Source organism: Lupinus angustifolius, chromosome LG08, assembly GCF_001865875.1.
Source record: "Lupinus angustifolius cultivar Tanjil chromosome LG08, LupAngTanjil_v1.0, whole genome shotgun sequence".
NCBI classification, from domain to species: domain Eukaryota; kingdom Viridiplantae; phylum Streptophyta; class Magnoliopsida; order Fabales; family Fabaceae; genus Lupinus; species Lupinus angustifolius.
Genome location: NC_032016.1, coordinates 9,311,374 through 9,337,265, shown reverse-complemented (window position 1 = coordinate 9,337,265; position 25,892 = coordinate 9,311,374). Strand labels below are relative to the sequence as shown.

The 25,892-nt window shown below is 32.6% G+C and overlaps 3 protein-coding genes across 4 annotated transcripts in view; 1 reads left to right on the top strand and 2 right to left on the bottom strand.

Moving 5' to 3' along the window:
• LOC109353883 overlaps positions 1 to 1,351 on the bottom strand; it is a 3,480-nt gene extending 2,129 nt beyond the window's left edge. The window contains exon 1 of the mRNA XM_019596244.1: positions 79 to 1,351. Within this exon, the coding sequence (XP_019451789.1) occupies positions 79 to 1,351 (1,273 nt within the window). The remainder of the gene's footprint in view (positions 1 to 78) is intronic.
• On the bottom strand, positions 8,736 to 18,440 carry LOC109354563. 2 transcript variants are annotated; one of them, XM_019597168.1, is made up of 4 exons: positions 18,145 to 18,440; positions 17,870 to 18,107; positions 14,636 to 16,356; positions 8,736 to 9,319 (listed from the first exon to the last, which is right to left on the bottom strand). In XM_019597168.1, exons 2-4 carry the CDS (start codon positions 18,101 to 18,103, stop codon positions 9,082 to 9,084), a joined length of 2,193 nt encoding a protein of 730 aa, XP_019452713.1. In that variant the 5' UTR covers positions 18,104 to 18,107; positions 18,145 to 18,440; the 3' UTR covers positions 8,736 to 9,081. The 2 variants fall into 2 exon arrangements, with proteins under 2 accessions (XP_019452713.1, XP_019452711.1); XM_019597166.1 differs by lacking the exons at positions 14,636 to 16,356; positions 17,870 to 18,107; positions 18,145 to 18,440 and adding exons at positions 12,554 to 12,791; positions 12,829 to 13,124 and having other exon boundaries at positions 8,736 to 11,040.
• Positions 23,723 to 25,620, top strand: LOC109353454 (probable ubiquitin-conjugating enzyme E2 C). The gene is made up of 6 exons (XM_019595738.1): positions 23,723 to 23,878; positions 23,999 to 24,026; positions 24,510 to 24,740; positions 24,891 to 24,954; positions 25,028 to 25,087; positions 25,340 to 25,620. The coding sequence occupies exons 1-6, from the start codon at positions 23,787 to 23,789 to the stop codon at positions 25,393 to 25,395; spliced, it is 531 nt and encodes a 176-aa protein (XP_019451283.1). The 5' UTR covers positions 23,723 to 23,786; the 3' UTR covers positions 25,396 to 25,620.

Here is a 25,892-nt window from a genome sequence, read left to right as displayed (position 1 = left end):
AACCTTGAGCAAAAAATTGTTTAACAGAAGAACAAACATCCTTACTCACTATACTCCAATAATTTTGGTAAAAACTACCTCCAAACCCATCAGGACCAGGGGCCCCCTCCCTATTTAAAGAGAAAACCACAGATCTAATTTCATCCTCAGTAGGAATACTGATGAGAATGTTGTTTTCCTGAGGCAGCACCATTTGAGGGATGACCTCCTGAATCAAATGATTAGGGAGGGTGTCATTAGTAGTGCCAAATAAATTGGTGAAATAATCCAGAGTGTGAGTGGCTATGTCCTCCTGATTTGTAATGATTCTGTCTCCATCCTTGAGAATGGTCATAGACTTAGAAACTTGCCTAATCTTAGTGACTTTGTGAAAGAAGCTTGTGTTTCTGTCACCATTCATGTGCCAGTTAATTCTAGATTTCTCTTTCCAGAAATCATTTTCCATGTTTAGAGCCTTTAAAAGATTTAACTGAGCATTGCCCTCTTGATCAAGCAAATCATCACTAGGGCCATAGTTATTTATGCAAGCTTGAATATTCTCCACATTAGTCATTGAATTTTGGACATTTTGATGAATGTTGCCAAAAACATTCCAGTTCCAAGATTTTAGCTTAGCTTTCAGCCTTTTAAGCTTCTCAGACACAATGAACATAGGGCATCCAACAATGCTATCATTCCAAGCTTCCTCTATCACCCTGGAGCAGTCAGGATGATTCATCCACATTTTGAGGAATCTAAAAGAAGAAGTTCTTTTAGAAACAGAGAGACTACAAGTAAGAAGCAGGGGATGATGGTCAGAGGAGATCTTAGGGAGAGTGCAATAGGAGACATAATTCCAAGTAGATAACCAATCATCATTGCACATGCTCCTATCAAGCCTTTTCTCAGTAAGAGCTGATCCTCTTCTTTTATTAGACCATGTGAACTCAGCTCCTCTAGTTTCAAGGTGAACCAAATTTCCCTCCTCAGAAAAAGAGATGAACTCCTTAGAAATGTTGGAGCAGGGCAGCCTAGACCCTCTGCACTCATAGGCACCCCTCACCACATTGAAGTCCCCTATGCAATTCCAAGCACCAACATGTTGTCTCATTAAAGAGATGATGTCTTTCCAAAGGGCCCTCCTTTGAATATAATGACTATGAGCATAAACAGCACATAAGTGCACCAGCTTAGCCTCCATGGTTACAGAAACAGCAATGAGTTGATTAGAAGTGGCAATTACCTGAGGGCTTAAATCCTTATTACAGAGACCCCATAGATTAGGCAAAAGGGTACCTCTTTCATTATAAGCAAAAAACTTGAGATTTAGCTCATCCCAAAACATGTTATTCACATCCTCTCTGGCAATCATTGGTTCAGCAATAAAGACCAGATCAGGCTTATTAGACAAGCAGAAGTTCTTTAAAACTAACTTGGTTTTAATATTACCTATCCCCCTACAATTCCAGAAGATGACTTTCATTGATCACTAATGAGGTATCCCCCCTTACGGGTATAGTGAATCTTCTCTGATTGAGTCTTCTTTTTCATCCTTTTTTTTAGATTTAGATAGAATTGAAGTAAAGGATCCTTCTTCTATTTGATCCTCAGGTTCATCCTCAGCCCACAACCTTCCAACTATCCTCATATCTTGGATGACTGTCTGGTTTGCAACTTCAGACTCCTTCTGAATATTGATGTTCACATGATCAGGTTCACAAGGGGTCTCCACCAAAGAGTCTTCCACTCTGGAGTTTTCCCCTTTTTCCTCCTCTAATGCCTCATTAGACTCCAATTCAGGGGATATAGTTAACCTTTCCAAGTTGTCAAGGTTAATGTCCCTATTGTCAAGTTCCAAGTCTATGATCAAGTCATGAGTGTTCTCCACATAGGTAACTTTTGCAGCAGGGCTGTTTTTCTTGGCTTTAGTCACATCCTCAGTGTGATCTTTCTTGAGAGTTCTCCTACAATTGGATATCATATGCCCTATGACTTCACAACCTGTGCAAAATTCAGGAAGATTTTCATATTCCAAGTTAACAAAAAAAGCAAATCCCTCACGTTCCACCAAGATTTGATTTGGAAGATGAGCTTTCAGGTTAATTTCTATTAGAACCTTGGCAAAATGACCATAGGTTATATTGTTTGTTGCATCATCTAATGAGATAGGCGTGCCTATGCCACCTGCTATTGAGAATATGATCTTAGGGCTCCAATATTCCTGTGGCAGCCCCTGTATCTTAACCCAACATTGAGTATGGGACTGCTTCTGCAGAGCAGGATTGAAATCTTGTGACCACAGGAAGAGCCTTAGGTAACCTGGATTGAGTTGCCATGACCCAATAGAGCATACACTCCTCATATCATCAACCGAGGAAAATGAGAACTCATAGAAACCCCTCCCAAGGGATATAACATTCCATTTGCCAATCATACTCCACATGGAACACAGTTTGCTTTTTAGATCTGCAAATTTAATTGGGGAATCTCCTTTTGAGAGGATGAGTCTACCATGAAGATGGTTCTTGCACCTTTGTAGACCAGCTTGGTATTCCTCCTCAGGGATTTTTACTGCTATAGCATCACCCTTTATGCAGGGTTGTGGGAGCTGAGACACTGCAATATTGCACGAGTTCTTTAAAGCCTGGGCGAAAGATTTCTTCACTATAGGAGCAGCTTTTGTTGTTGAAACTTCTTCTTGCCCTGTAGTGCCTTCGAGAAAATGCCATGGGACAAAAGACTTAGTATTCATGCTGGAGAAGATCCACGGAAAATGTTAGTGATTCCAAGAAAGCTGGAGATCCGATCCAAGAAGATTGGAATATGCTAAAACCTAGGAGAGAGAGCTTCACATCTTGTCATAATAAAATACAATGATTATTACAATAATAAATATTTAATAAATTGTTGTGTGCGATATAATATTGAATAAATCATATGTGAAATGTAATAATTAATAAAAACAAGAATTCAAATGTTATATAAGTTTTTTATGTAAAAAATATAAAAAAATGTGAAAATAAAAATTATTTAAGTGAAAAATTATGTCGCGCAAATTATGGACCACTTGTGCCGCATGCATAGGGCTAACTCCATTAATACCTATTTGTGATATTTGTTGAAAAATATTATCACTCATTATAGAAGATTTTAGTTTCTTTATCTATATAAGGTAACGTGATACCTTATTTAACAAAGAAAGAGAAGATATATTCTATAATAAAAATAATGGATAAATTTATAACGATTAATTCTTTTCTTATTTTCAACTAAAACATGTGATCTCACTTTGTCGCAACCTGATTTTCATTTGCAAGATCGACTCTGCAACTTAGGAAGAGGTGAACTCGATTTCTACCTCTCCCAATTGATTTCGAGTCGCCACTACTTTTTTGCAGTTAAAATGTAGAAAACTCTCTTTATACCTGAATTGGATAAAAATGGTCTTTAAACAGAGATTCTGAGCTCGAGAGTCGATTACGGATCAAGAAAGTTATTAACACATTGTCCGCCCATATTCAAACGGTATCCTTGCTAATAACATGAACTTTTATACCCTTAAACATTATTTATTAAAATACAACAAAATATTTTATTTTTTTATATTTGTGATTGACAACAGTTCATCTTGCTCATACGTATCCCTAGGTGCAATAGAAAAATCAAGACTACATAGTTCTGGTTTAAAAATTGATTGATTAGTTTCATTGAATTTCGTTGATTTGGAAAATATCAATAATTTTGGTGGAGTTGATTTTTATTGATTTTAAAATATTTATAATATATGATTGTTTTCATTGAATAGAAATAATAGCTTAGAAACGGTGTTGGTTATAAACCTTCTTCCTATTTTAGAGAAGTTATAGATGACTCGAACCATGACCTTACTATAAAAATTCAATATTTAATCATGTAATATGATAGTTTTTTAATTATTTTTTATATGAAATTAATAGCTTAGAGACGGTGACGGTGAATTCTAAAATATTATTTATCGAAAATATAAAACATACATTAAATATTATTATCAGTAAAGGAAATAGAATAAATAATGATCAAGAACAATAAACAATAATTACATTTACTGTTGTACTATCATTTATGGTAGTTCAACTTTTTTAGACAAGCATTTTGTAAATTATAAATTTGTAACAAGTAGGTGAGTTGATTTTGACTTTCAAAAATATATTTTATATATTTCTATAAGTATAATTTTATTTATTTATTGTCAATTAATATTATTTTTGTATGTGTAGCTATTAATGCTCTCTTGAAATTCAAAAATAGTAAATAAATATGAAAAAAATATGTTTAATAAAAACACAATTAAATAGAACACAAATTATGTATGTTGATATGGATCAATATAATAATATAGCATGTGAGTATATTAACCTTTTTCAATTTATAGTATTCATAAAAATAAGTAATAATCTATGTACCCAAAAAAATAAATAATAAATTCAATAAGTTTAGATCAAAGGAGTCCTTCATATTTTTTAAATTTATTTGTTTTTTATTGGAGATCCTTTATCTAAAAATATATAGTCACACACATGTAGAATATTAATTGCAATTCATTATACATCTCAAATATTAACCATGTATATTCATGAATCATATTGTCTTTAGTACTAAAGGAGCGAATACTGGCAAAAATAATGACATGTATCTCTGAAAATGTTTTAACAATAAGATTTTGAAGTATTTTATTAAAATCATCGTTTACCTCATATTCTAGTATTGGAATCTGGAGTAATAGAGAGGACTTCACCCCATATATTCATGTTTGGCATGGTTAATGGGAATTATTATTTGTAGTGAAAAAACAAATTAGTTTTTGAGATTAACATTATGGACAAAATATAGGACAGGTGACACATATCTATGGTCAAATTTTTATTTAATAAATAAAATGAAAATTCCATCAAAACAGATTAAGCAAAATGTATAAAGATTAAATTTTATTCAACATTTTCATAAGCTAATATATATACATTTTGATATTATGTAATAATATGAGTTGAAATCTTCTACTATACTGGACAATTCCATATTGAAATATAAGAAGAAAATAGAGGTTTTACAATTTTTAATTATTTTATTCAGACATAATTTAAAATCTTATATAAAGAATCTGTTTTTTTTTTTCGGATGGTAAATATTTCTCGGATCATATATAAGTCTATCTTTTTCATAAAGAAGAACTTGCTTTTGTTTCATAGTAATTGATAGCATATGGATTATGATAATATGTAATAAATTATGTATATGAGTTTATGATTATGGAAAATGTTTAAATTTTAAGTTTTATTTAACATTTAACAACTTTATAAATTTTGATCTTAAATATTAAGATATAATCCATCTTTATTAACATTTTATAATTCCAGCACACATTTCTTTATACTCATTTTTGGGATCTTTGGCTTTGGATTTTGCCAAACAATGGTGATGGGCAACAAGATGTGTTAATACATTTCCAACGAGGACCATGAATTATTTTGCACATATATGTATTACATAAGTAACACATGAACAAAAAATTGTATCATACAACGCAAGTAATTTTGGATGAATAGATAGAGTATTGTGGAAGTAATTTAGGATATAAAATAAGATTCATACATTTGGATAAGAGATATAATGATAATTGAAAGTAAAACAAAATTTCTAACATAATGAAAAGATGAAAACCAATAAGAAAACTAATTTAAAAATAGATATCCTCACATTCAAGAAATTTTCCACACTTCACACTTGATCAATTCAAAGATCTTAAATGATATCTCAGTTCATGTGAACCCCCTTTATATAATCATGAGGGTGTTATGCAGTTCAAAAGATCGATAAATTATACCAACTAATAATTACAATTTTTAATATTAGAAATTTTGTCATATTATTTATTCTAAGATAAATGTGTTGCTTTAAATTGTGAAAAACTAATTATAACAAGAAGTTGATATAATAATTGAAGATCTCAATATATCCCTAGATATTGTACAATATCAAATGCTTTTTCTTAATACCTATGGTAGATACAGACTTTTATAGATCATTCACGAAAAATAGATGAGAGACCTTTTTTTATCATAAGAAAATATGTGAAATTTGAATATTAGGATTAAAACAAAAATGACAGTTTAAAGCAAGTCATCATGACAACAAAAATGATTTGTTATTCATCAGGTAAAGAATTTAATTATATAAAAATAATTGCAATAGATAAATTATATTGACACCCCTGAGTTTTAGTGAAATTACATAAATTATCCTTTCATTTTTTGAACCTATAAAAAACTCTTTGATTTTTATACATACATTACACTAACTACTCATTTATGAGAAATAAGTGCAATTTTTCAAACAAAAATGGTGATAAATGTAATAAAATTAAACAAGTACAAATAGTATATGAGTCAATACATTTTCAATATTTTTTGTTCGGTACAATATAGTATAAGAGTGATTTCTCCTTATAATTATTGATGCATTTTGTAATGAACCAAAGATAATGAAAATGTATTGACTCATATACTATTTGAACTTGTCTCGATAATATATCATATTTTGTTTAACTTAATTACACTTATCATCCTTTTTTGTTTAAAAAATTAGACTTATTCCTCATGCATGGGTAAAAATGGTAATGTATGTATAAAAATCAGGGAGGTTTTTGTAAGTGTAAAAAATGGAAAGATGTTTATATAATTTCACTAAAACTATGGGTCACAGTGTAATTTACTCTTGCAATTGCATTTCAACAAATAAAAAGTCTCATGAAAACCGTGTGAAAATGAATAAAATTTTCTAATAATTATTGTTATTTATTGTAGACTTGATTCCAATATATATTTACTTTTTAGTCATACTCTTAAAGGATCTTGATTGATCTCATATTTTGTATGACCTTTAATTTTGTCACATTCTTAATCACCTTTAATTTATCATATAATGTAGGTACAATTATGTAAGACCTAGTTGAGTCCATATTTATCACATAATGTCTAATGCTAATGTTTAATGCTCATGTCTAGTCCTCATAGTTTATAGACCCTTTTGAAAGTGAGAAACCGTATTTATCATAAGAAAATATTTAAAATTTGAATGTCAAAATTGAAACGAAAATGAGAGATTAAAACAAATCACGATAAAAACGAGTAGTTGTTAATTATAAAAATAATTTACATTAACATTTCAATAAAAAAAGTCTCATGAAATTGTGAAGATATGTAATATATTTTTCTTTCTACATCATTTATTATTATTACTTGTGAGACGTGAGTTTAAAATAGTTTAGTTATTAGTGGATCTCATATTTTTTATATTGATAACATACCCTAATTTTAGTTCCACCTCAAAAGTGTAATAATACAATACAATAATTATATAAGACCTCATTGCAACGAGAAGTTGGAATATACCAATTTTACAACAAGAAGTTGGAATATACCAATTTTTAATTATTAGTCACCTATCGAATAGTACTTATATTTTCAACACCTAAAAATTTGTCATCTCACTCATTTTAAAGATAAATGTATCGCTCTTACCAATCAATTCTAAAACATAGGAAAAGACTCACTTACTCTAAGAATAAATTTAAAATACTTCCTCGATATTTTAACATCTAGTCAACAAACACTACATATGTTTTATAAAGGACTCACATTGGTTCTCGTGATTGGAGCAGGACATGAGGTTCCACTTCGTAAGCCGCAGCCAGCAATTATTGTTTTCAGATAATTCTTGGAGAACAAGACAATGCTATCATCCTTAATTTAAGGCATATTTGTTCTTTTTCACTTGATGAATAATCATAGTACTATTATATGTATGTACAACCATTCTTGCACACTAGGCTAAGAATAGCTGCCATTCAACAGGCTGAGACAATAGAATAAGGAATGCATTGCTCATGAGTTCCCTCTTGACTCTCTTGCTAGAAAAATTCATAAATTTACCAACACTACCGAGCTCGGCCTCTTAAAAGGACGATCAAGTGCACGAGACTGTCACTTAGTGAGATCTGAGGGAAATCTGAGGAAGGTAGATGTAAGAAGTCTTACCTACAAACAAAGAGACTGTCTCTAGGAAATTTACTGACACTAGTTCTTCTATTTTTATTTGTTTATTGAAAATGTGATTATTTGAATGAAATGTTATTCTTTATAAGGTTTCCACTAGGCAAGACTAATGCATGTACAAAAAAGTGAAAACTTTCAATCATGTGAACAATTTTTAAGTATTGGACAAGAGCTGTTAGACTGGTATGAAATAACATTTATCTTATGTATACCTATGAAGTTTTCAAAAATTCAACCATCTCAAAAATAGCATATATTTATTGAATAACCACACTCCTTCATAGGCCAGAAAAACTTCTACTCAAGTCTTATATTTAAGGCGCTCTATTCAGAAGACCATTCACTATTTCTTAAACCTTAATCTCCCCAAGATGAATCATAAAACCATAAATCAGAAAGGAAGAACTTGACCCACCCATGAGTAAATATTTGGTAATAACCTCATTAGGCCGTACAACTTTCTTCGAGAAAATAGGATTCCTCTCCAATACTGGACTCTCCAATACTGGACTCTCCAATACTGGGAATGTGAGGGAATGACTTTTTTTAAGTTATTTAATTTTAAAATAAATTAAAATCTGAATTTTTTTGTCACATGTCATGATCTGAATTATGTACAAGTCTCTCCGGTAATGGAGAGGATCCAGACTCGAACAATGCTATCACAACCTATTGCAAAATTACAAACTTTATACCTAGGTGTCCCAGAAAAAACTCATTCCTCAATGTACACCAACATAGTTAGAGGAAAGAAAAGTGAAGCAAAAAGAAAAACCTTAAAACCCCCAAACAGAAGAAACATTATGTAGCAAATTGCTATATAGTGTCCTTTTCTACATTTTGATTATAACCCTCCACCCTTTCCTCAACTTTTATTCATTTATACATATATTAAACATCAAAATCACAGTTTAAAGAAATCTTATGTCAATCTCTCCCTTTATATAAGCAAAAAAAGGGAAAATCATTGGATAGTCTAATTGAAAGATGATTTTCACAAACCCCTATGGGTTTACCTTGGGCTTGGTTGTGATCTGTATGACAATAGTGGCTGAAGAAGTTTCTGGCCTGATGAACTACCTAGTGACATGGCTTGAGATCGAGTAAGCATCTCGGCCATTGATGGAGTCTGATATGCCTGAACTAGACTCGAACTGTTAGTGGAATCACCCCTTGCTGTTGCTCTTTGCCAAGAGTGTGAACTCAATCCAGAAAGTATATATGCTCTCCCAGATGCTTCATAAACATGCCTACTCACCATCCTCTCTTGCATTTCCTTGAGTTCAGCATCCAATGCAACACAAAGACGATCATGAGATTTGGCCGAAACAGTCCCTGAGAGCATCTTTCTACAGTTTTCAAGGACTGATACTGCATCGGTTAGATTCCCTTGTTCAGCTGCAATGCGTGCCTCGGCCATCGCCTCAGCTGCTTGGAGCCTGTTGCGCTGTCTATCCACTTCAAGTGACATTTCGACCCCTACGTCTGTTTCAGGCCTCTCAATCTTTACTTCTTCACTTTCCAGTGTCATCGTTTCCTGAGTGAAGGGATCCTTGTAAAAGCATTTGACTTTAATCAATGATGTTTCATTGGCAGATGTAGCTGCTACATTAACTGAAACTAGAAAATCCCTCTCTTCATCAGCATACAAGTCTCCAACATCTATAAATCCTTCGCGTCCAGTGGCCATCATATGGCTTCGGTAACTTCCTGCCTTAATTGAGACAAGACAGAGATCTTGGTGTATACACTCGATTCCTACTTGTAGCTCCTGAACAGTAACACTCAAAAGTCCTCCAATGCACTGTGCAAACGCATCCTGTAACACAGATTCAGTTTCAATGAAAGAAAATGTGCCACCGGAAGTTTCTGAAATTGAGTGCATTGATAAAGCATCATGATCTGTACCGAATCCAAACGCATGCACAGGAACTTGGAAACCTGATTTATCACGACCACTGATAGAAGTGGGCAGAAGCAGCTCGTAATTTGGTTGAGGTTGGTCAGATCCAGAGCCATTGACGGTGTAATTATCTTGGCCATCAGACAAGAGTATAATACTGGCAACTGGGTTCTTTTCTTTTCGATCTTCCACTATCTTAGCACCTTTTCTCAGCCCTTCAGCAATATTGGTACCTCCACTTGCAACCAAAGAATTAACAGCTTGCAATGCCTGTTGCCGCCCAGAATCAGTCATCCTACAAAGGGGGAAAAGGCGACGAGCTGTCGAAGAGAAAGCAATAACTGAGAGCCGGTCATTAGAGCCTAGGTTCTGTATAACAAATCCCATAGCTCGTTTAAGTAGTGCAAGCTTAGTTCCGGCCATGCTACCACTGATGTCAAGGACAGTGACTAGGTCAACAGGAGCGCGCGGAGTCTGAGAAATCTGTGTGAAGCTAGACGGGTTTCTACTAAAGGTTTCTCTTTTGGCGGCAGATGCCGCTGCAGTAGCATTAGCTTTGAGATGAACCAAAACAGTGAAGTTAGAATAAGTATTGAATCTTGGAGCAGCCAGCACTTCGGGGTACATTTTAATCTCCATAGCTTTAACAGCAACAATATCCTCATTATTCTTACTGCAAGGACTTCTGTCGGAAAATGCAAGTTGGTAATTTAACAATTCGTCATCATCGTATATGACTGGCTCTGGAGCCTGATAAAGTGGCACAATATTACGCCTATTCAAATCTCGCTGAGGATGAGGTAGAGGTAAGCGGTGAACCACAGCCATCAAGACATCATTTTGAGACCAATTTGTTGGACTTGATGAAACCTTGTATGCAATAGGATCCAAACTGGGATCCGAAAAGGGTATGTCCTTCCACTTTGCTCTGCACACCGGGCATATTTGGTTTCCATGTTTCACATTTGAAGCAATGCAGTGAAAATGGAAAGAATGTGTACATTCTGCAGTAAATATAGCACGGCCAGATCCTTCTTTCATTCTGGTTAAGCATATTGAGCAGATTTGCTGAATGGTTGAAAAATAAAAGTTCGTAAGAACACAAATACTTCAACGCAAGCTATATAACAGACATTCATGCAGATAAACAAAATTCATGAGCAAACTAGATATGTAAAAAATGCAGGATTATGAATTCCAGCAATTATCTTTAATGCCAAACAACATTTATAAATCAAGTTACATAGCTAATCTATTATTTTAAAATGTCGGAGTAATAGTGTATGCTGAAGCTTCACAATATACCGTTTAAAGATTAAACATTAGAAACATTTTCTGTTGAACACTACATAATTAATAAATTATTCAATGTTTACAGACACAATCGATAAAAAAAGTTACTAGTATTTAAATAGTGAGATTAAGAGGGGTGGCAAAAAGAAATTCCAATCATAAATTGAATATTTACCAAATCACTTCTACTTAAAAGTTGCTTATATGACTTGTCTAAATCAAACCAGCCAAATATTGTACTATATCATGATAAGTATTATTTCCTCATAAACACGTTTAGCCAATATAAAGGAAAAGAATGATCTTACCCATCAGCTTAAGGCACATCAAAACCGCACAATTAATGCATATAATTCCGCCCTTAAATTATTCAAACTCTTTTTCTTAACATTAATTAAGCGAATTCAAATGATTTAACGTCTAAATCATAAATTAATTTTAAGGAGAATACTAATGGGTACACTTATTAAGAAACTAAATGGGTTATTTTGTATTAAAAATGATGTATCTAACATATATTTAGAAGTATTATTAGATTTAGATTTCCAATATAGACCAACTCTTTTTCCATAGGGCACTGACTTCGGTCACATATTTTCAAGGAACAAATTATTAATGTCAATTTACTCAAAATTTTAGTAGTCAAACGCCAAAAGTACTAAAATAAGAATTTTGTTATCCTTAACCCTCAGGAAAAAGCTGAGTTTAAGAAGCCAAAATAGTTAATGTTATATAGGAAAAATGTTGCGTTTAGTACTACAAGAATCAACTATCTCAGTTTTCCAATGAAAATTTACTATTTTTTTAACCTCTTATCATCAGCCCCTAGCAAAACCCCTAAAATGATAAATAAAATAGAGGGTGAACATTATCTCAAAATAGCTTATTCGCTTGAACACTTGTGACCTTGTGTACTTAACCACTTTTTTTCCTTTTGTTTTTACATAGTTTATTTTTAATTAGCCAAAAAAGGAGGAAAACTTTAGAGACAAAGTGTATTTATGCTTGGTGCTATCATTTATGATTAAATTTTAATCAAAATTAAACTTTTAATGTGTTGGCAAGATTTAATTCGTTATCTCCACGTATGTCTTCATGAAGTCTTTCCCCCTAAAAAAAGTTCTTTACGTAGCACATTAAAATTTCCCATTTTTGAACACCAGATTGCAGATACTTGCAGGTCAATTAGATTCTTCCGAGTTAGCAAACATAACAAAGCTTACTAAAATAAGAGAGAAAACTAGCATAACAATAATAAGTGGATAATGAATATGAGAGAGACACAAACCTTGGAGGACTTGCTACTACTCTTTGACAGCTTCAAACCGTAAAAAGACGGCACCGGCGTGGTTGGCCGTGAAGAATCGATGGGCCAGTTCGCCGCCGGCGATAGCAGTGCAGCATCAGAGAATCTGTCAGAAACCACCGTCGGAAGTGGCGAATCATCGTCTAAGGTACTGGGAACCAACATGCACAGATTCATACCTAGAGCCACCTTTGCTTTCTTCCACTTGCTTCCCATTTTTTGGATCTCTCACACTAACTAAATAACTAACCCAAAATGGTGCTGCAACACGGAAAATGAATCCAAACCCAGATCTCAAATGGTGAAAAGTTTCGAACTTTGTTGTGCTTGGGCTTGGAGAGAGAGAATTAGGAAATGGGGTTTTATGAAAAGTGGAAATGGAGCACGAAAAGCGAGGTGAGAGGATTCTTCATTGAATGAAGGAGAGGGGGTTCTTAATTATGATAGTTGAGTTTAGACTTTAGAGAGAAGATGTGAATGACAAAACATAAGGGAACTTTGGTCGTAGAATGAAACTATATTCATTAATCGCTGAATTCTAATGCAGTGTTGGATAGATAAGGTTTGCTGTCTCAAAGCATGTCTCAAACTCTGTCAAAAACCAATTATATTATGATATGTTAGTTAAAAAAATTAAATATTTATGACTTTATCAATTTTTATTTCATTGTGATTGATTAGGAACAGGTTTGATGACAGCATATCCTTATCGGTGTTGGAAATGTTGATGTTTGGTGTTGGTGGCTAAGGACTAATTGGGGTGAGGGTAATATATGCTATGTCTGGTTTGAGAGCTAAGGATTTTGACCTTTGTTAACTTCATTTTCCTGTTTGAGTTATTTTCATTTTAGTGTGTTAAAAAGACTAGAGAGTGGGTAAAAGGCATTAATAAAAAGAAAAGCACGTTTTGGTTGAATGGAAAAAAAGTTAGGTGCTTTATTATCCTCTTTACTTGTATCATATCATTATGTCTTCATTCCTTTATCGCCCTTACTCATAAGTCTTTTTTAGATACTATTGCCCATAAAATGTTGGGGTATACCCTGTACTCTCCTATTTCAATTTAAGAAAAACATGAATCATAAATTTAGATGTCATATTTTTGTTACTTTACCTGGTTTGGGCCATAAAAGGTCAAATATTATTTAGAGTTAGGATTAGTTGACATCAAGTATCAAAGTTAATACTTGCAACAAATTTCATCCAAATGTCATTAGTTTTTCATTTAAAAATCATGCAATGTTCAAGTGAGAGAGTTTGTTCAATGTTTGAATTAAAAAATGTATTTTATTATTAGATCTTTTAAAAAATGAAATTTGTTATTGAATAATTTAAATTAAAATATAAATGTTTATGACTTTTTATAATTTTGTCACTAACTAACTTTTAAAGTTCATTATATAATTCTCCATTATAGCAAATAAACACTGAATATGTGTATTTCACATCTTAGTACTCTATCACTACTTTTTTTTAGGAAAAAAGTTAGTGGTTTAATTGATTGTTTTACATTTTACATGAGGTAACAAGATATTTGATTGAGTTGGATTGTGTGATTTTTCCTTACCCCTTACCCAAAATGGAAAGCAAATACACTCATTATTTAAATCTCTCTCTATTCCCATTAATATATTGATGACCAAGTTATTTATTGGAAACCTTCAATAACACCTTCCACCCCGGACTATATAAGATGAGGAAAGGGATTGGATCAATTCCACTACATCATTATGGATGATTGTGAGACATGGATTTAATTCAAAAATAAATTAAAATCTAAATTATTGAAAATTTACTTTTACTCGTATAATGATTTAAACTATGTATCGGTCTCTCATGTAATGGAAAGGAGCCAAACTCGAGGCATTGTGGGATTTTCTTAATAATTGTAAAATAAGAAGTGATTCCTTCTTTTTTTATTTTAATATGATTTATTTTAAAATATAACAGTTAGTGCAAAAATTTATACTCAATCAATACGACATCCACAATTTATTTAATATTAGTTTTTTAAAAAGTCAATAATAAAAAAAAAATTATAGATGATCACTCAAAGTAACATGCCTACTCACCATCCTCTCTTGCATTTCCTTGAGTTCAGCATCCAATGCAACACAAAGACGATCATGAGATTTGGCCGAAACAGTCCCTGAGAGCATCTTTCTACAGTTTTCAAGGACTGATACTGCATCGGTTAGATTCCCTTGTTCAGCTGCAATGCGTGCCTCGGCCATCGCCTCAGCTGCTTGGAGCCTGTTGCGCTGTCTATCCACTTCAAGTGACATTTCGACCCCTACGTCTGTTTCAGGCCTCTCAATCTTTACTTCTTCACTTTCCAGTGTCATCGTTTCCTGAGTGAAGGGATCCTTGTAAAAGCATTTGACTTTAATCAATGATGTTTCATTGGCAGATGTAGCTGCTACATTAACTGAAACTAGAAAATCCCTCTCTTCATCAGCATACAAGTCTCCAACATCTATAAATCCTTCGCGTCCAGTGGCCATCATATGGCTTCGGTAACTTCCTGCCTTAATTGAGACAAGACAGAGATCTTGGTGTATACACTCGATTCCTACTTGTAGCTCCTGAACAGTAACACTCAAAAGTCCTCCAATGCACTGTGCAAACGCATCCTGTAACACAGATTCAGTTTCAATGAAAGAAAATGTGCCACCGGAAGTTTCTGAAATTGAGTGCATTGATAAAGCATCATGATCTGTACCGAATCCAAACGCATGCACAGGAACTTGGAAACCTGATTTATCACGACCACTGATAGAAGTGGGCAGAAGCAGCTCGTAATTTGGTTGAGGTTGGTCAGATCCAGAGCCATTGACGGTGTAATTATCTTGGCCATCAGACAAGAGTATAATACTGGCAACTGGGTTCTTTTCTTTTCGATCTTCCACTATCTTAGCACCTTTTCTCAGCCCTTCAGCAATATTGGTACCTCCACTTGCAACCAAAGAATTAACAGCTTGCAATGCCTGTTGCCGCCCAGAATCAGTCATCCTACAAAGGGGGAAAAGGCGACGAGCTGTCGAAGAGAAAGCAATAACTGAGAGCCGGTCATTAGAGCCTAGGTTCTGTATAACAAATCCCATAGCTCGTTTAAGTAGTGCAAGCTTAGTTCCGGCCATGCTACCACTGATGTCAAGGACAGTGACTAGGTCAACAGGAGCGCGCGGAGTCTGAGAAATCTGTGTGAAGCTAGACGGGTTTCTACTAAAGGTTTCTCTTTTGGCGGCAGATGCCGCTGCAGTAGCATTAGCTTTGAGATGAACCAAAACAGTGAAGTTAGAATAAGTATTGAATCTTGGAGCAGCCAGCACTTCGGGGTACATTTTAATCTCCATAGCTTTAACAGCAACAATATCCTCATTATTCTTACTGCAAGGACTTCTGTCGGAAAATGCAAGTTGGTAATTTAACAATTCGTCATCATCGTATATGACTGGCTCTGGAGCCTGATAAAGTGGCACAATATTACGCCTATTCAAATCTCGCTGAGGATGAGGTAGAGGTAAGCGGTGAACCACAGCCATCAAGACATCATTTTGAGACCAATTTGTTGGACTTGATGAAACCTTGTATGCAATAGGATCCAAACTGGGATCCGAAAAGGGTATGTCCTTCCACTTTGCTCTGCACACCGGGCATATTTGGTTTCCATGTTTCACATTTGAAGCAATGCAGTGAAAATGGAAAGAATGTGTACATTCTGCAGTAAATATAGCACGGCCAGATCCTTCTTTCATTCTGGTTAAGCATATTGAGCAGATTTGCTGAATGGTTGAAAAATAAAAGTTCGTAAGAACACAAATACTTCAACGCAAGCTATATAACAGACATTCATGCAGATAAACAAAATTCATGAGCAAACTAGATATGTAAAAAATGCAGGATTATGAATTCCAGCAATTATCTTTAATGCCAAACAACATTTATAAATCAAGTTACATAGCTAATCTATTATTTTAAAATGTCGGAGTAATAGTGTATGCTGAAGCTTCACAATATACCGTTTAAAGATTAAACATTAGAAACATTTTCTGTTGAACACTACATAATTAATAAATTATTCAATGTTTACAGACACAATCGATAAAAAAAGTTACTAGTATTTAAATAGTGAGATTAAGAGGGGTGGCAAAAAGAAATTCCAATCATAAATTGAATATTTACCAAATCACTTCTACTTAAAAGTTGCTTATATGACTTGTCTAAATCAAACCAGCCAAATATTGTACTATATCATGATAAGTATTATTTCCTCATAAACACGTTTAGCCAATATAAAGGAAAAGAATGATCTTACCCATCAGCTTAAGGCACATCAAAACCGCACAATTAATGCATATAATTCCGCCCTTAAATTATTCAAACTCTTTTTCTTAACATTAATTAAGCGAATTCAAATGATTTAACGTCTAAATCATAAATTAATTTTAAGGAGAATACTAATGGGTACACTTATTAAGAAACTAAATGGGTTATTTTGTATTAAAAATGATGTATCTAACATATATTTAGAAGTATTATTAGATTTAGATTTCCAATATAGACCAACTCTTTTTCCATAGGGCACTGACTTCGGTCACATATTTTCAAGGAACAAATTATTAATGTCAATTTACTCAAAATTTTAGTAGTCAAACGCCAAAAGTACTAAAATAAGAATTTTGTTATCCTTAACCCTCAGGAAAAAGCTGAGTTTAAGAAGCCAAAATAGTTAATGTTATATAGGAAAAATGTTGCGTTTAGTACTACAAGAATCAACTATCTCAGTTTTCCAATGAAAATTTACTATTTTTTTAACCTCTTATCATCAGCCCCTAGCAAAACCCCTAAAATGATAAATAAAATAGAGGGTGAACATTATCTCAAAATAGCTTATTCGCTTGAACACTTGTGACCTTGTGTACTTAACCACTTTTTTTCCTTTTGTTTTTACATAGTTTATTTTTAATTAGCCAAAAAAGGAGGAAAACTTTAGAGACAAAGTGTATTTATGCTTGGTGCTATCATTTATGATTAAATTTTAATCAAAATTAAACTTTTAATGTGTTGGCAAGATTTAATTCGTTATCTCCACGTATGTCTTCATGAAGTCTTTCCCCCTAAAAAAAGTTCTTTACGTAGCACATTAAAATTTCCCATTTTTGAACACCAGATTGCAGATACTTGCAGGTCAATTAGATTCTTCCGAGTTAGCAAACATAACAAAGCTTACTAAAATAAGAGAGAAAACTAGCATAACAATAATAAGTGGATAATGAATATGAGAGAGACACAAACCTTGGAGGACTTGCTACTACTCTTTGACAGCTTCAAACCGTAAAAAGACGGCACCGGCGTGGTTGGCCGTGAAGAATCGATGGGCCAGTTCGCCGCCGGCGATAGCAGTGCAGCATCAGAGAATCTGTCAGAAACCACCGTCGGAAGTGGCGAATCATCGTCTAAGGTACTGGGAACCAACATGCACAGATTCATACCTAGAGCCACCTTTGCTTTCTTCCACTTGCTTCCCATTTTTTGGATCTCTCACACTAACTAAATAACTAACCCAAAATGGTGCTGCAACACGGAAAATGAATCCAAACCCAGATCTCAAATGGTGAAAAGTTTCGAACTTTGTTGTGCTTGGGCTTGGAGAGAGAGAATTAGGAAATGGGGTTTTATGAAAAGTGGAAATGGAGCACGAAAAGCGAGGTGAGAGGATTCTTCATTGAATGAAGGAGAGGGGGTTCTTAATTATGATAGTTGAGTTTAGACTTTAGAGAGAAGATGTGAATGACAAAACATAAGGGAACTTTGGTCGTAGAATGAAACTATATTCATTAATCGCTGAATTCTAATGCAGTGTTGGATAGATAAGGTTTGCTGTCTCAAAGCATGTCTCAAACTCTGTCAAAAACCAATTATATTATGATATGTTAGTTAAAAAAATTAAATATTTATGACTTTATCAATTTTTATTTCATTGTGATTGATTAGGAACAGGTTTGATGACAGCATATCCTTATCGGTGTTGGAAATGTTGATGTTTGGTGTTGGTGGCTAAGGACTAATTGGGGTGAGGGTAATATATGCTATGTCTGGTTTGAGAGCTAAGGATTTTGACCTTTGTTAACTTCATTTTCCTGTTTGAGTTATTTTCATTTTAGTGTGTTAAAAAGACTAGAGAGTGGGTAAAAGGCATTAATAAAAAGAAAAGCACGTTTTGGTTGAATGGAAAAAAAGTTAGGTGCTTTATTATCCTCTTTACTTGTATCATATCATTATGTCTTCATTCCTTTATCGCCCTTACTCATAAGTCTTTTTTAGATACTATTGCCCATAAAATGTTGGGGTATACCCTGTACTCTCCTATTTCAATTTAAGAAAAACATGAATCATAAATTTAGATGTCATATTTTTGTTACTTTACCTGGTTTGGGCCATAAAAGGTCAAATATTATTTAGAGTTAGGATTAGTTGACATCAAGTATCAAAGTTAATACTTGCAACAAATTTCATCCAAATGTCATTAGTTTTTCATTTAAAAATCATGCAATGTTCAAGTGAGAGAGTTTGTTCAATGTTTGAATTAAAAAATGTATTTTATTATTAGATCTTTTAAAAAATGAAATTTGTTATTGAATAATTTAAATTAAAATATAAATGTTTATGACTTTTTATAATTTTGTCACTAACTAACTTTTAAAGTTCATTATATAATTCTCCATTATAGCAAATAAACACTGAATATGTGTATTTCACATCTTAGTACTCTATCACTACTTTTTTTTAGGAAAAAAGTTAGTGGTTTAATTGATTGTTTTACATTTTACATGAGGTAACAAGATATTTGATTGAGTTGGATTGTGTGATTTTTCCTTACCCCTTACCCAAAATGGAAAGCAAATACACTCATTATTTAAATCTCTCTCTATTCCCATTAATATATTGATGACCAAGTTATTTATTGGAAACCTTCAATAACACCTTCCACCCCGGACTATATAAGATGAGGAAAGGGATTGGATCAATTCCACTACATCATTATGGATGATTGTGAGACATGGATTTAATTCAAAAATAAATTAAAATCTAAATTATTGAAAATTTACTTTTACTCGTATAATGATTTAAACTATGTATCGGTCTCTCATGTAATGGAAAGGAGCCAAACTCGAGGCATTGTGGGATTTTCTTAATAATTGTAAAATAAGAAGTGATTCCTTCTTTTTTTATTTTAATATGATTTATTTTAAAATATAACAGTTAGTGCAAAAATTTATACTCAATCAATACGACATCCACAATTTATTTAATATTAGTTTTTTAAAAAGTCAATAATAAAAAAAAAATTATAGATGATCACTCAAAGTATATAAAAGTTTTACATGAGTAGATATATCTTTCTTTTTTCTTTCTTTCTTTATTTTACTCCTTCCATATGATGATAAGTGACACACGTGTACATCATTACATCATTGTTTTGTGGTATCCATGTCAACCCTGTTGACATTAGTGCCTGCCAACAGGTTCAGATCTCATTACACTTCTTCTTGGATTTTTCTTCTCTTTCTATCTTTATGTTCTGTCTTTTTTCCATGTGATTATCAACACCATCCCACCAATTCGTAATGAAATAAGAATGGTTGTTACTTTTGCTTAGTTCATAAAAAATAATAGAGGAAAAGGTTAAACTTCAAATATAAATAGTACGTGACTGTTTTTAGTTTTAAATTATACTAGTGATTTTAGATTCCATATTGTTCAGACATAGTTGCAGCATGACACGGTCGATCACAAATACGTGCAACATTAACAATAAAACAAAATAAAAAACAAATCATTTTCAAAGTTTCTTGGATAATAATACAACATGTTTTTTATAATGTTAACTTGGACACTAGATAAAAAACTAAAAGATAGTTTCTTTTCTTTTTTTACAGAAAAAATGATGAAATTAATGTAATAAAAAGTTTTACTAGTAATTTTAATTTTTGAAGATATATATTTTCTTCTTCATTTCTTAACATGTATGAATTTGGTCAATGAACCACACCGGCCTCAAACCTGCATCTAATTGTCAAAACTTGGAGCCTGGAAATACCGAAGAGCAATATAATATAACTTTACATGTGATTTTTATGAATGGTTTTATTAACCTAAGGTCAGAAATAATATTTATGTAATTATTAATAAAATTGAAAAATGAAATGAAAAAACGTTTTTTTTATACCAAACAAACTTTAAGAGAAATCCTTGCAAACATGAAGTACGTATGCATTGATAATTAATTCAATTTGGTTATGCATTTAGATTTTAGATGAGTTGAAAGTTCTAGAGAATGTATTGCTTTTGTGGCCACCGTTAGGAATGGAATCTTTGAAATTTGGTGCATTATGCCTATAAAACATCCATGCTTTGTTGCCTTGTTTGAAATACTACTTGAATTATTGCTTTAAAAAATAAAAATCGGTTCCATTTTACATATGTGTAATTGGTCTATTGGGAGAATCAAAGGGATTTCACTATATTGGTCTTCCAACGAATTAGAATCTCTAAGGACATGACAACTTTTCATGCACTATGGCCAAACTATATTAAGAGAGAGCATTCATATATATGAAAATTGAATAAGAAGATCATAATGATACTTACCGAGGATCATTTTCATTAATGGAGAGACATGTACTTGATTTTATATGTATTTTTAATGACAAAAATATTATTTCATTATATATAAAAGGATAAAAATATTTACTATATTATTGTTTCCTTTGTTTTTTGTATTACTTCCCTCTCTATTAACCAAGATAATCTTTATCTGATACTTACTTAGTTTTTTAGTGGTGTTACCATTCCCACTAACTTTACTCCCTTGAAAGACCACTTTTTAATATAAAAGAAAAAATAGCCCATCTTTCTAGCATGCAAAAAGTTATTCCTCTCCCCACACAAAAAACATCAACGTGAAAACAAATTAATAGCCACTTTTCAATTGAGTCCCTTCTTTTGAGGCCACACATGCTTCACACACAATGAAGGAGAGTACATGTTATTATGTGTATGTGTTTGTGCCACGAGAGGTTCTTCAATTCATATCAATGAGTGGAGGACCATTAAGAAAGAATCACTCATGAGAAAACTTTTGTAAGAGGAGATAGGATTCCTTTTACTACCTTCAATTTTGCCAAACTTTATGGGGTAAGTCAACGAGAAAGCTCAACCTTTTTTAGTGTATTAGGGAACCTCTCTTCTCATGGTGCCTCCCACTTTTTGTGGTTATATATGCGAGACAGTAAGATACTATACTTATATCTTTATAGCTAATTCATCACTAGTTAAACACGTTACAAAAAGTTAATGAAAGTATGTTTGAGATAAAATATAATACCAAAACTATCTCATCACTTATGGATAGAAAAATAATCTCTATTGGAGTATGGGAATATCATTTCTAATAAATGTTAATCATAAGAATTAAATTATTGACCTTACAGTATTAAACCAATACATTATTGATAAAAAATAATAATATATTAGGGTGTACGCATTACTATGAGAATTAAATCATTGTACATAAAGTAGAGATATTATTACAAGTATTAATAATGCAAATTTGAGAAGATATAAATGGATAGATATTAAATGAACTTACAAGTGACAACCACACATGCATTGATAATCAACAAGTCAAACCTAATCCATACATTATGTTGGTCCACATGTTCAAAATCATTGTATTGTGCAAATACAAGTCTTTTTTTTTTCCATCCTCATTTTCTTCCTTTATTTATTTTTCAATACTTTAATGTGTGCTAGCTAGCTATTTTGTTTCTATGCATTGCAGTACCTGAAACACATCAAATTAAATGTCTGACAAACATGACAAGAAGGTTCATGTAAATCTTAGGCAGAAAAGTCCCATTGAGTTCATTTGATTCTCATCATTGAGGACACCCTATTCCCCAACACCCACTTGGAAAAATTATAGTCTTTGACAATGAAAAAGTGGAAATAGTATATGAATGCATATTACATTATAACAATTTCAACAAAAACTATCTTGGCAATTATATAAACAACAGAACATTTAAGTGTTATTCTATAGGTATTTATTATATTCTCCTCTAATGAAAACGAGATATGTGCTAATATTTGTGATGTTCTATAATATGTGTAACAACATTAACATATGTCTTATTCTTTCGATAATGAACAACAATGTGAAGACGTGTTCCTAGAAGGGTAATTTTAATCTAAGCCCATATCTTTGTGCTTTGCAACTTTATATGTCTACTGGCCCATATAATTGGCCTAATGGTTTCAACATGTGTAACCCTACCTTAAATACTCAAATTCAACCTAGGTGCATAATATCAATAAAATTGAAGAAAAAAATCAATAGGCTAAGACCAACTAGAGATTGTAGTGATATATTTATATAAAGCAATCAAAGAATGATACTAGTGGAAGTGTACTATCCCCTCATTACTTTGGGGGATGGATTTATTCGGATCACTATCAAAATCATATTGGAAAATTAGTCTTGAACTATGCTTGTGAAAATGCTCAAATAAACACAAAAATGAAGTGTAAAGAGAACAACTAATACTATCTTATTTTTAAGTTCAGAGGTTGCGTTTACATGGGTACTAACTTATAATTGAGATACACCTGTAAAATATGTTTTCATTGCTGAATTGGTCTTCAAAACTTATTTTATAAGTCACCGAAAACAAGAAATACAAATAGGATGAAATACATATAATCACTTATTAAAAAATTAGAAACATTGTTATAATTATTAATGAAAAATGAAACATTTATAAATTAAACCGATCCTAGTTTTTTTTTATTTTTATGTTACCATGAAATGAAATTACTTAAAAAAATAGTGAATCCACAATAGATGAGATTGCTATCATGTAAAGAGACTATACAGCACTTAATGTTCCCAAATAATAGGAATGCAGAGAAGATTAAAATTTAGGAAGATTAAAAAGTATAGAAGATAAATAAAGAGTGTAATTATCTACCCTTCATTTGGATTAATTTTTATTTCAAATATAATTGAAAATGAATAATAGATAATGGAGTGATACCGTAAAAATTACTACATTATCGCCATATATTTTTTTCTCGTAAATGAATGAATGAAGCAGTATTTTTATTTTGGGTAGAATAAGAGATCGCTCCGTCGGTCTCCATCTTCGTCATGGAGGTCCGCTCCGCCAATTCCTCCGCCAATCGCCACCGTGTTAACTCTGCTTCTCCTCACCCCGTCGACACCTCCTCCGTTTCTCAGAGGTGCTTCATCTCTCTCTCTCTCAACTATGTTCCCATGATTCATGTGCGAAATTGATTATGTTTTTTGTTTGATGTTGTATTGTTGTTGTTGATGCTTTCATTTGTTTTATAATTTTGCAGACTCCAAAAGGAACTCATGGCTCTCATGGTATCTCTCTAATTATTATTATTTTCAATTTTCATGGATTAGTATTTAAATGAATCATTTTTTGTATACTTCAAATTTTCAATGTTTGTTGATACTCCCACTGAGAGAAAAAAATCATAAGATTTAGATGAAATGTTATATTCTGATTTGTTTATAATTGTGTGTATTATTTCTCCTTTTAAATCAGAATTTTAAGCTGGGAAATAAAACATGCTGTTGTGTATCCTCAAATTCTTAATATATTCTTCAAATGCCATTTGATCCACTAAAAAACACACCATTTTCTATTGTAATGCTTTATCTATTGAAATTGGGTGTGCCCTTTTATTCAGCATCTATATATTAGGGTGAGAAATTTGTAAAATATACTGTTTGGTATCCTTAGATTTCTTTAGAAACCGAAGTGTTCCATTTTATTCACATTATAACTTGTTATCATGTTCTCACAATCACTCTAAATGTTGATAATGACTTTTCCTGAAGATGAGTGGAGGAGATCTTGGAGTATCTGCTTTTCCTGATGGTGAGAGCATTTTTACATGGATTGGCACAATTGAAGGTGGAAAAGGGACTCTGTATGAAGGTTTATCTTATAAACTATCGTTACGTTTTCCCCTCGACTATCCATTCAAGCCACCCCAAGTTAAGTTTGAGACAATGTGCTTTCATCCAAATGTTGACCAATTTGGCAACATTTGTCTTGACATCCTTCAGGTATTTAATAATTTGCTGAACAAAAGAGCATGTATGTGTAATGTGTATAGGGATCAAATATACGACAAGGATCTACCATTTTGTTTTATTATCGACATTCTCTCAAAGCCAATGAAGACTTTCCTACTTACGTGTTTCTACTTTCTACAGGATAAGTGGTCTTCTGCTTATGATTGCAGAACTATCCTTCTATCAATACAAAGTTTATTGGAAGGTCTCTTCTTCCTATTTATGAGTTTTGCTTTCACTTTTCTGTTTTTGCCTAAGCTAATTGCTTTTTATAACAGAGCCTAACTTGGAGAGTCCTTTAAATAGCTATGCTGCAACACTTTGGAATGATAAGGAAGGTTGGAAACATACTTTTGAAATTGCAAACATGTGGTTTCAGTTATAGTTATTTAAAATGTCGATTATTCGTCACCATTGTTCTATTGTTCCTATGTTTGCTTCATTTAATCTCTTACTATACTTCTGGAGAATAATCTGTCTTACTTCGCTTCCTTACTCAACTCATCTAATGCTTTAGCAGATGAGCTTTATGTATATTTTGTTAAAAGCATTTTTTAATTGGGTTTATGAATGGAACATATCTTGTGCAGAATATAGGAGAATGGTACACAAACAATATTTTACTGGAGAAGCACTTGAAAGCTGATTGACATATTTGCAAGGTGAGACCAATTAGTTTCTGCACCATGTAAAGATCTAAATAAAATATGTGTTTTAGATTATAATATGTCTGTATTTTGTAATTTGATTTGATATTTTAAGCTGAAACCAAGACTTCAAAGTCTTATTGAAGTGTTTCTATAACTATTGTATACAAGTTATAAGAATGTTTCATGCATAGCACCTTGTGAACCCTGGAATATTGGATCAGTATATCCACTTTATGTTTCAATGGTAATGAAAGTATTAAATTTATTGATAAAAGGAAAAAAAAGAGGTTGACAGGACTTGAAAACACTAGTATATATTATTTGAGTTTCTATTCTTTATTGCTACAATTATTTATTTATGTCGTGTTTGGGCTTGTTGCATGCACTATTATCGGCCCAACATTCATTGCCTTTTTGGGCTCAGTCCACTTCTCTCTAAGGTGGTGAAGGAAGTTGTGGAGTCGAATATCATCCACAACAAAATACTAACATA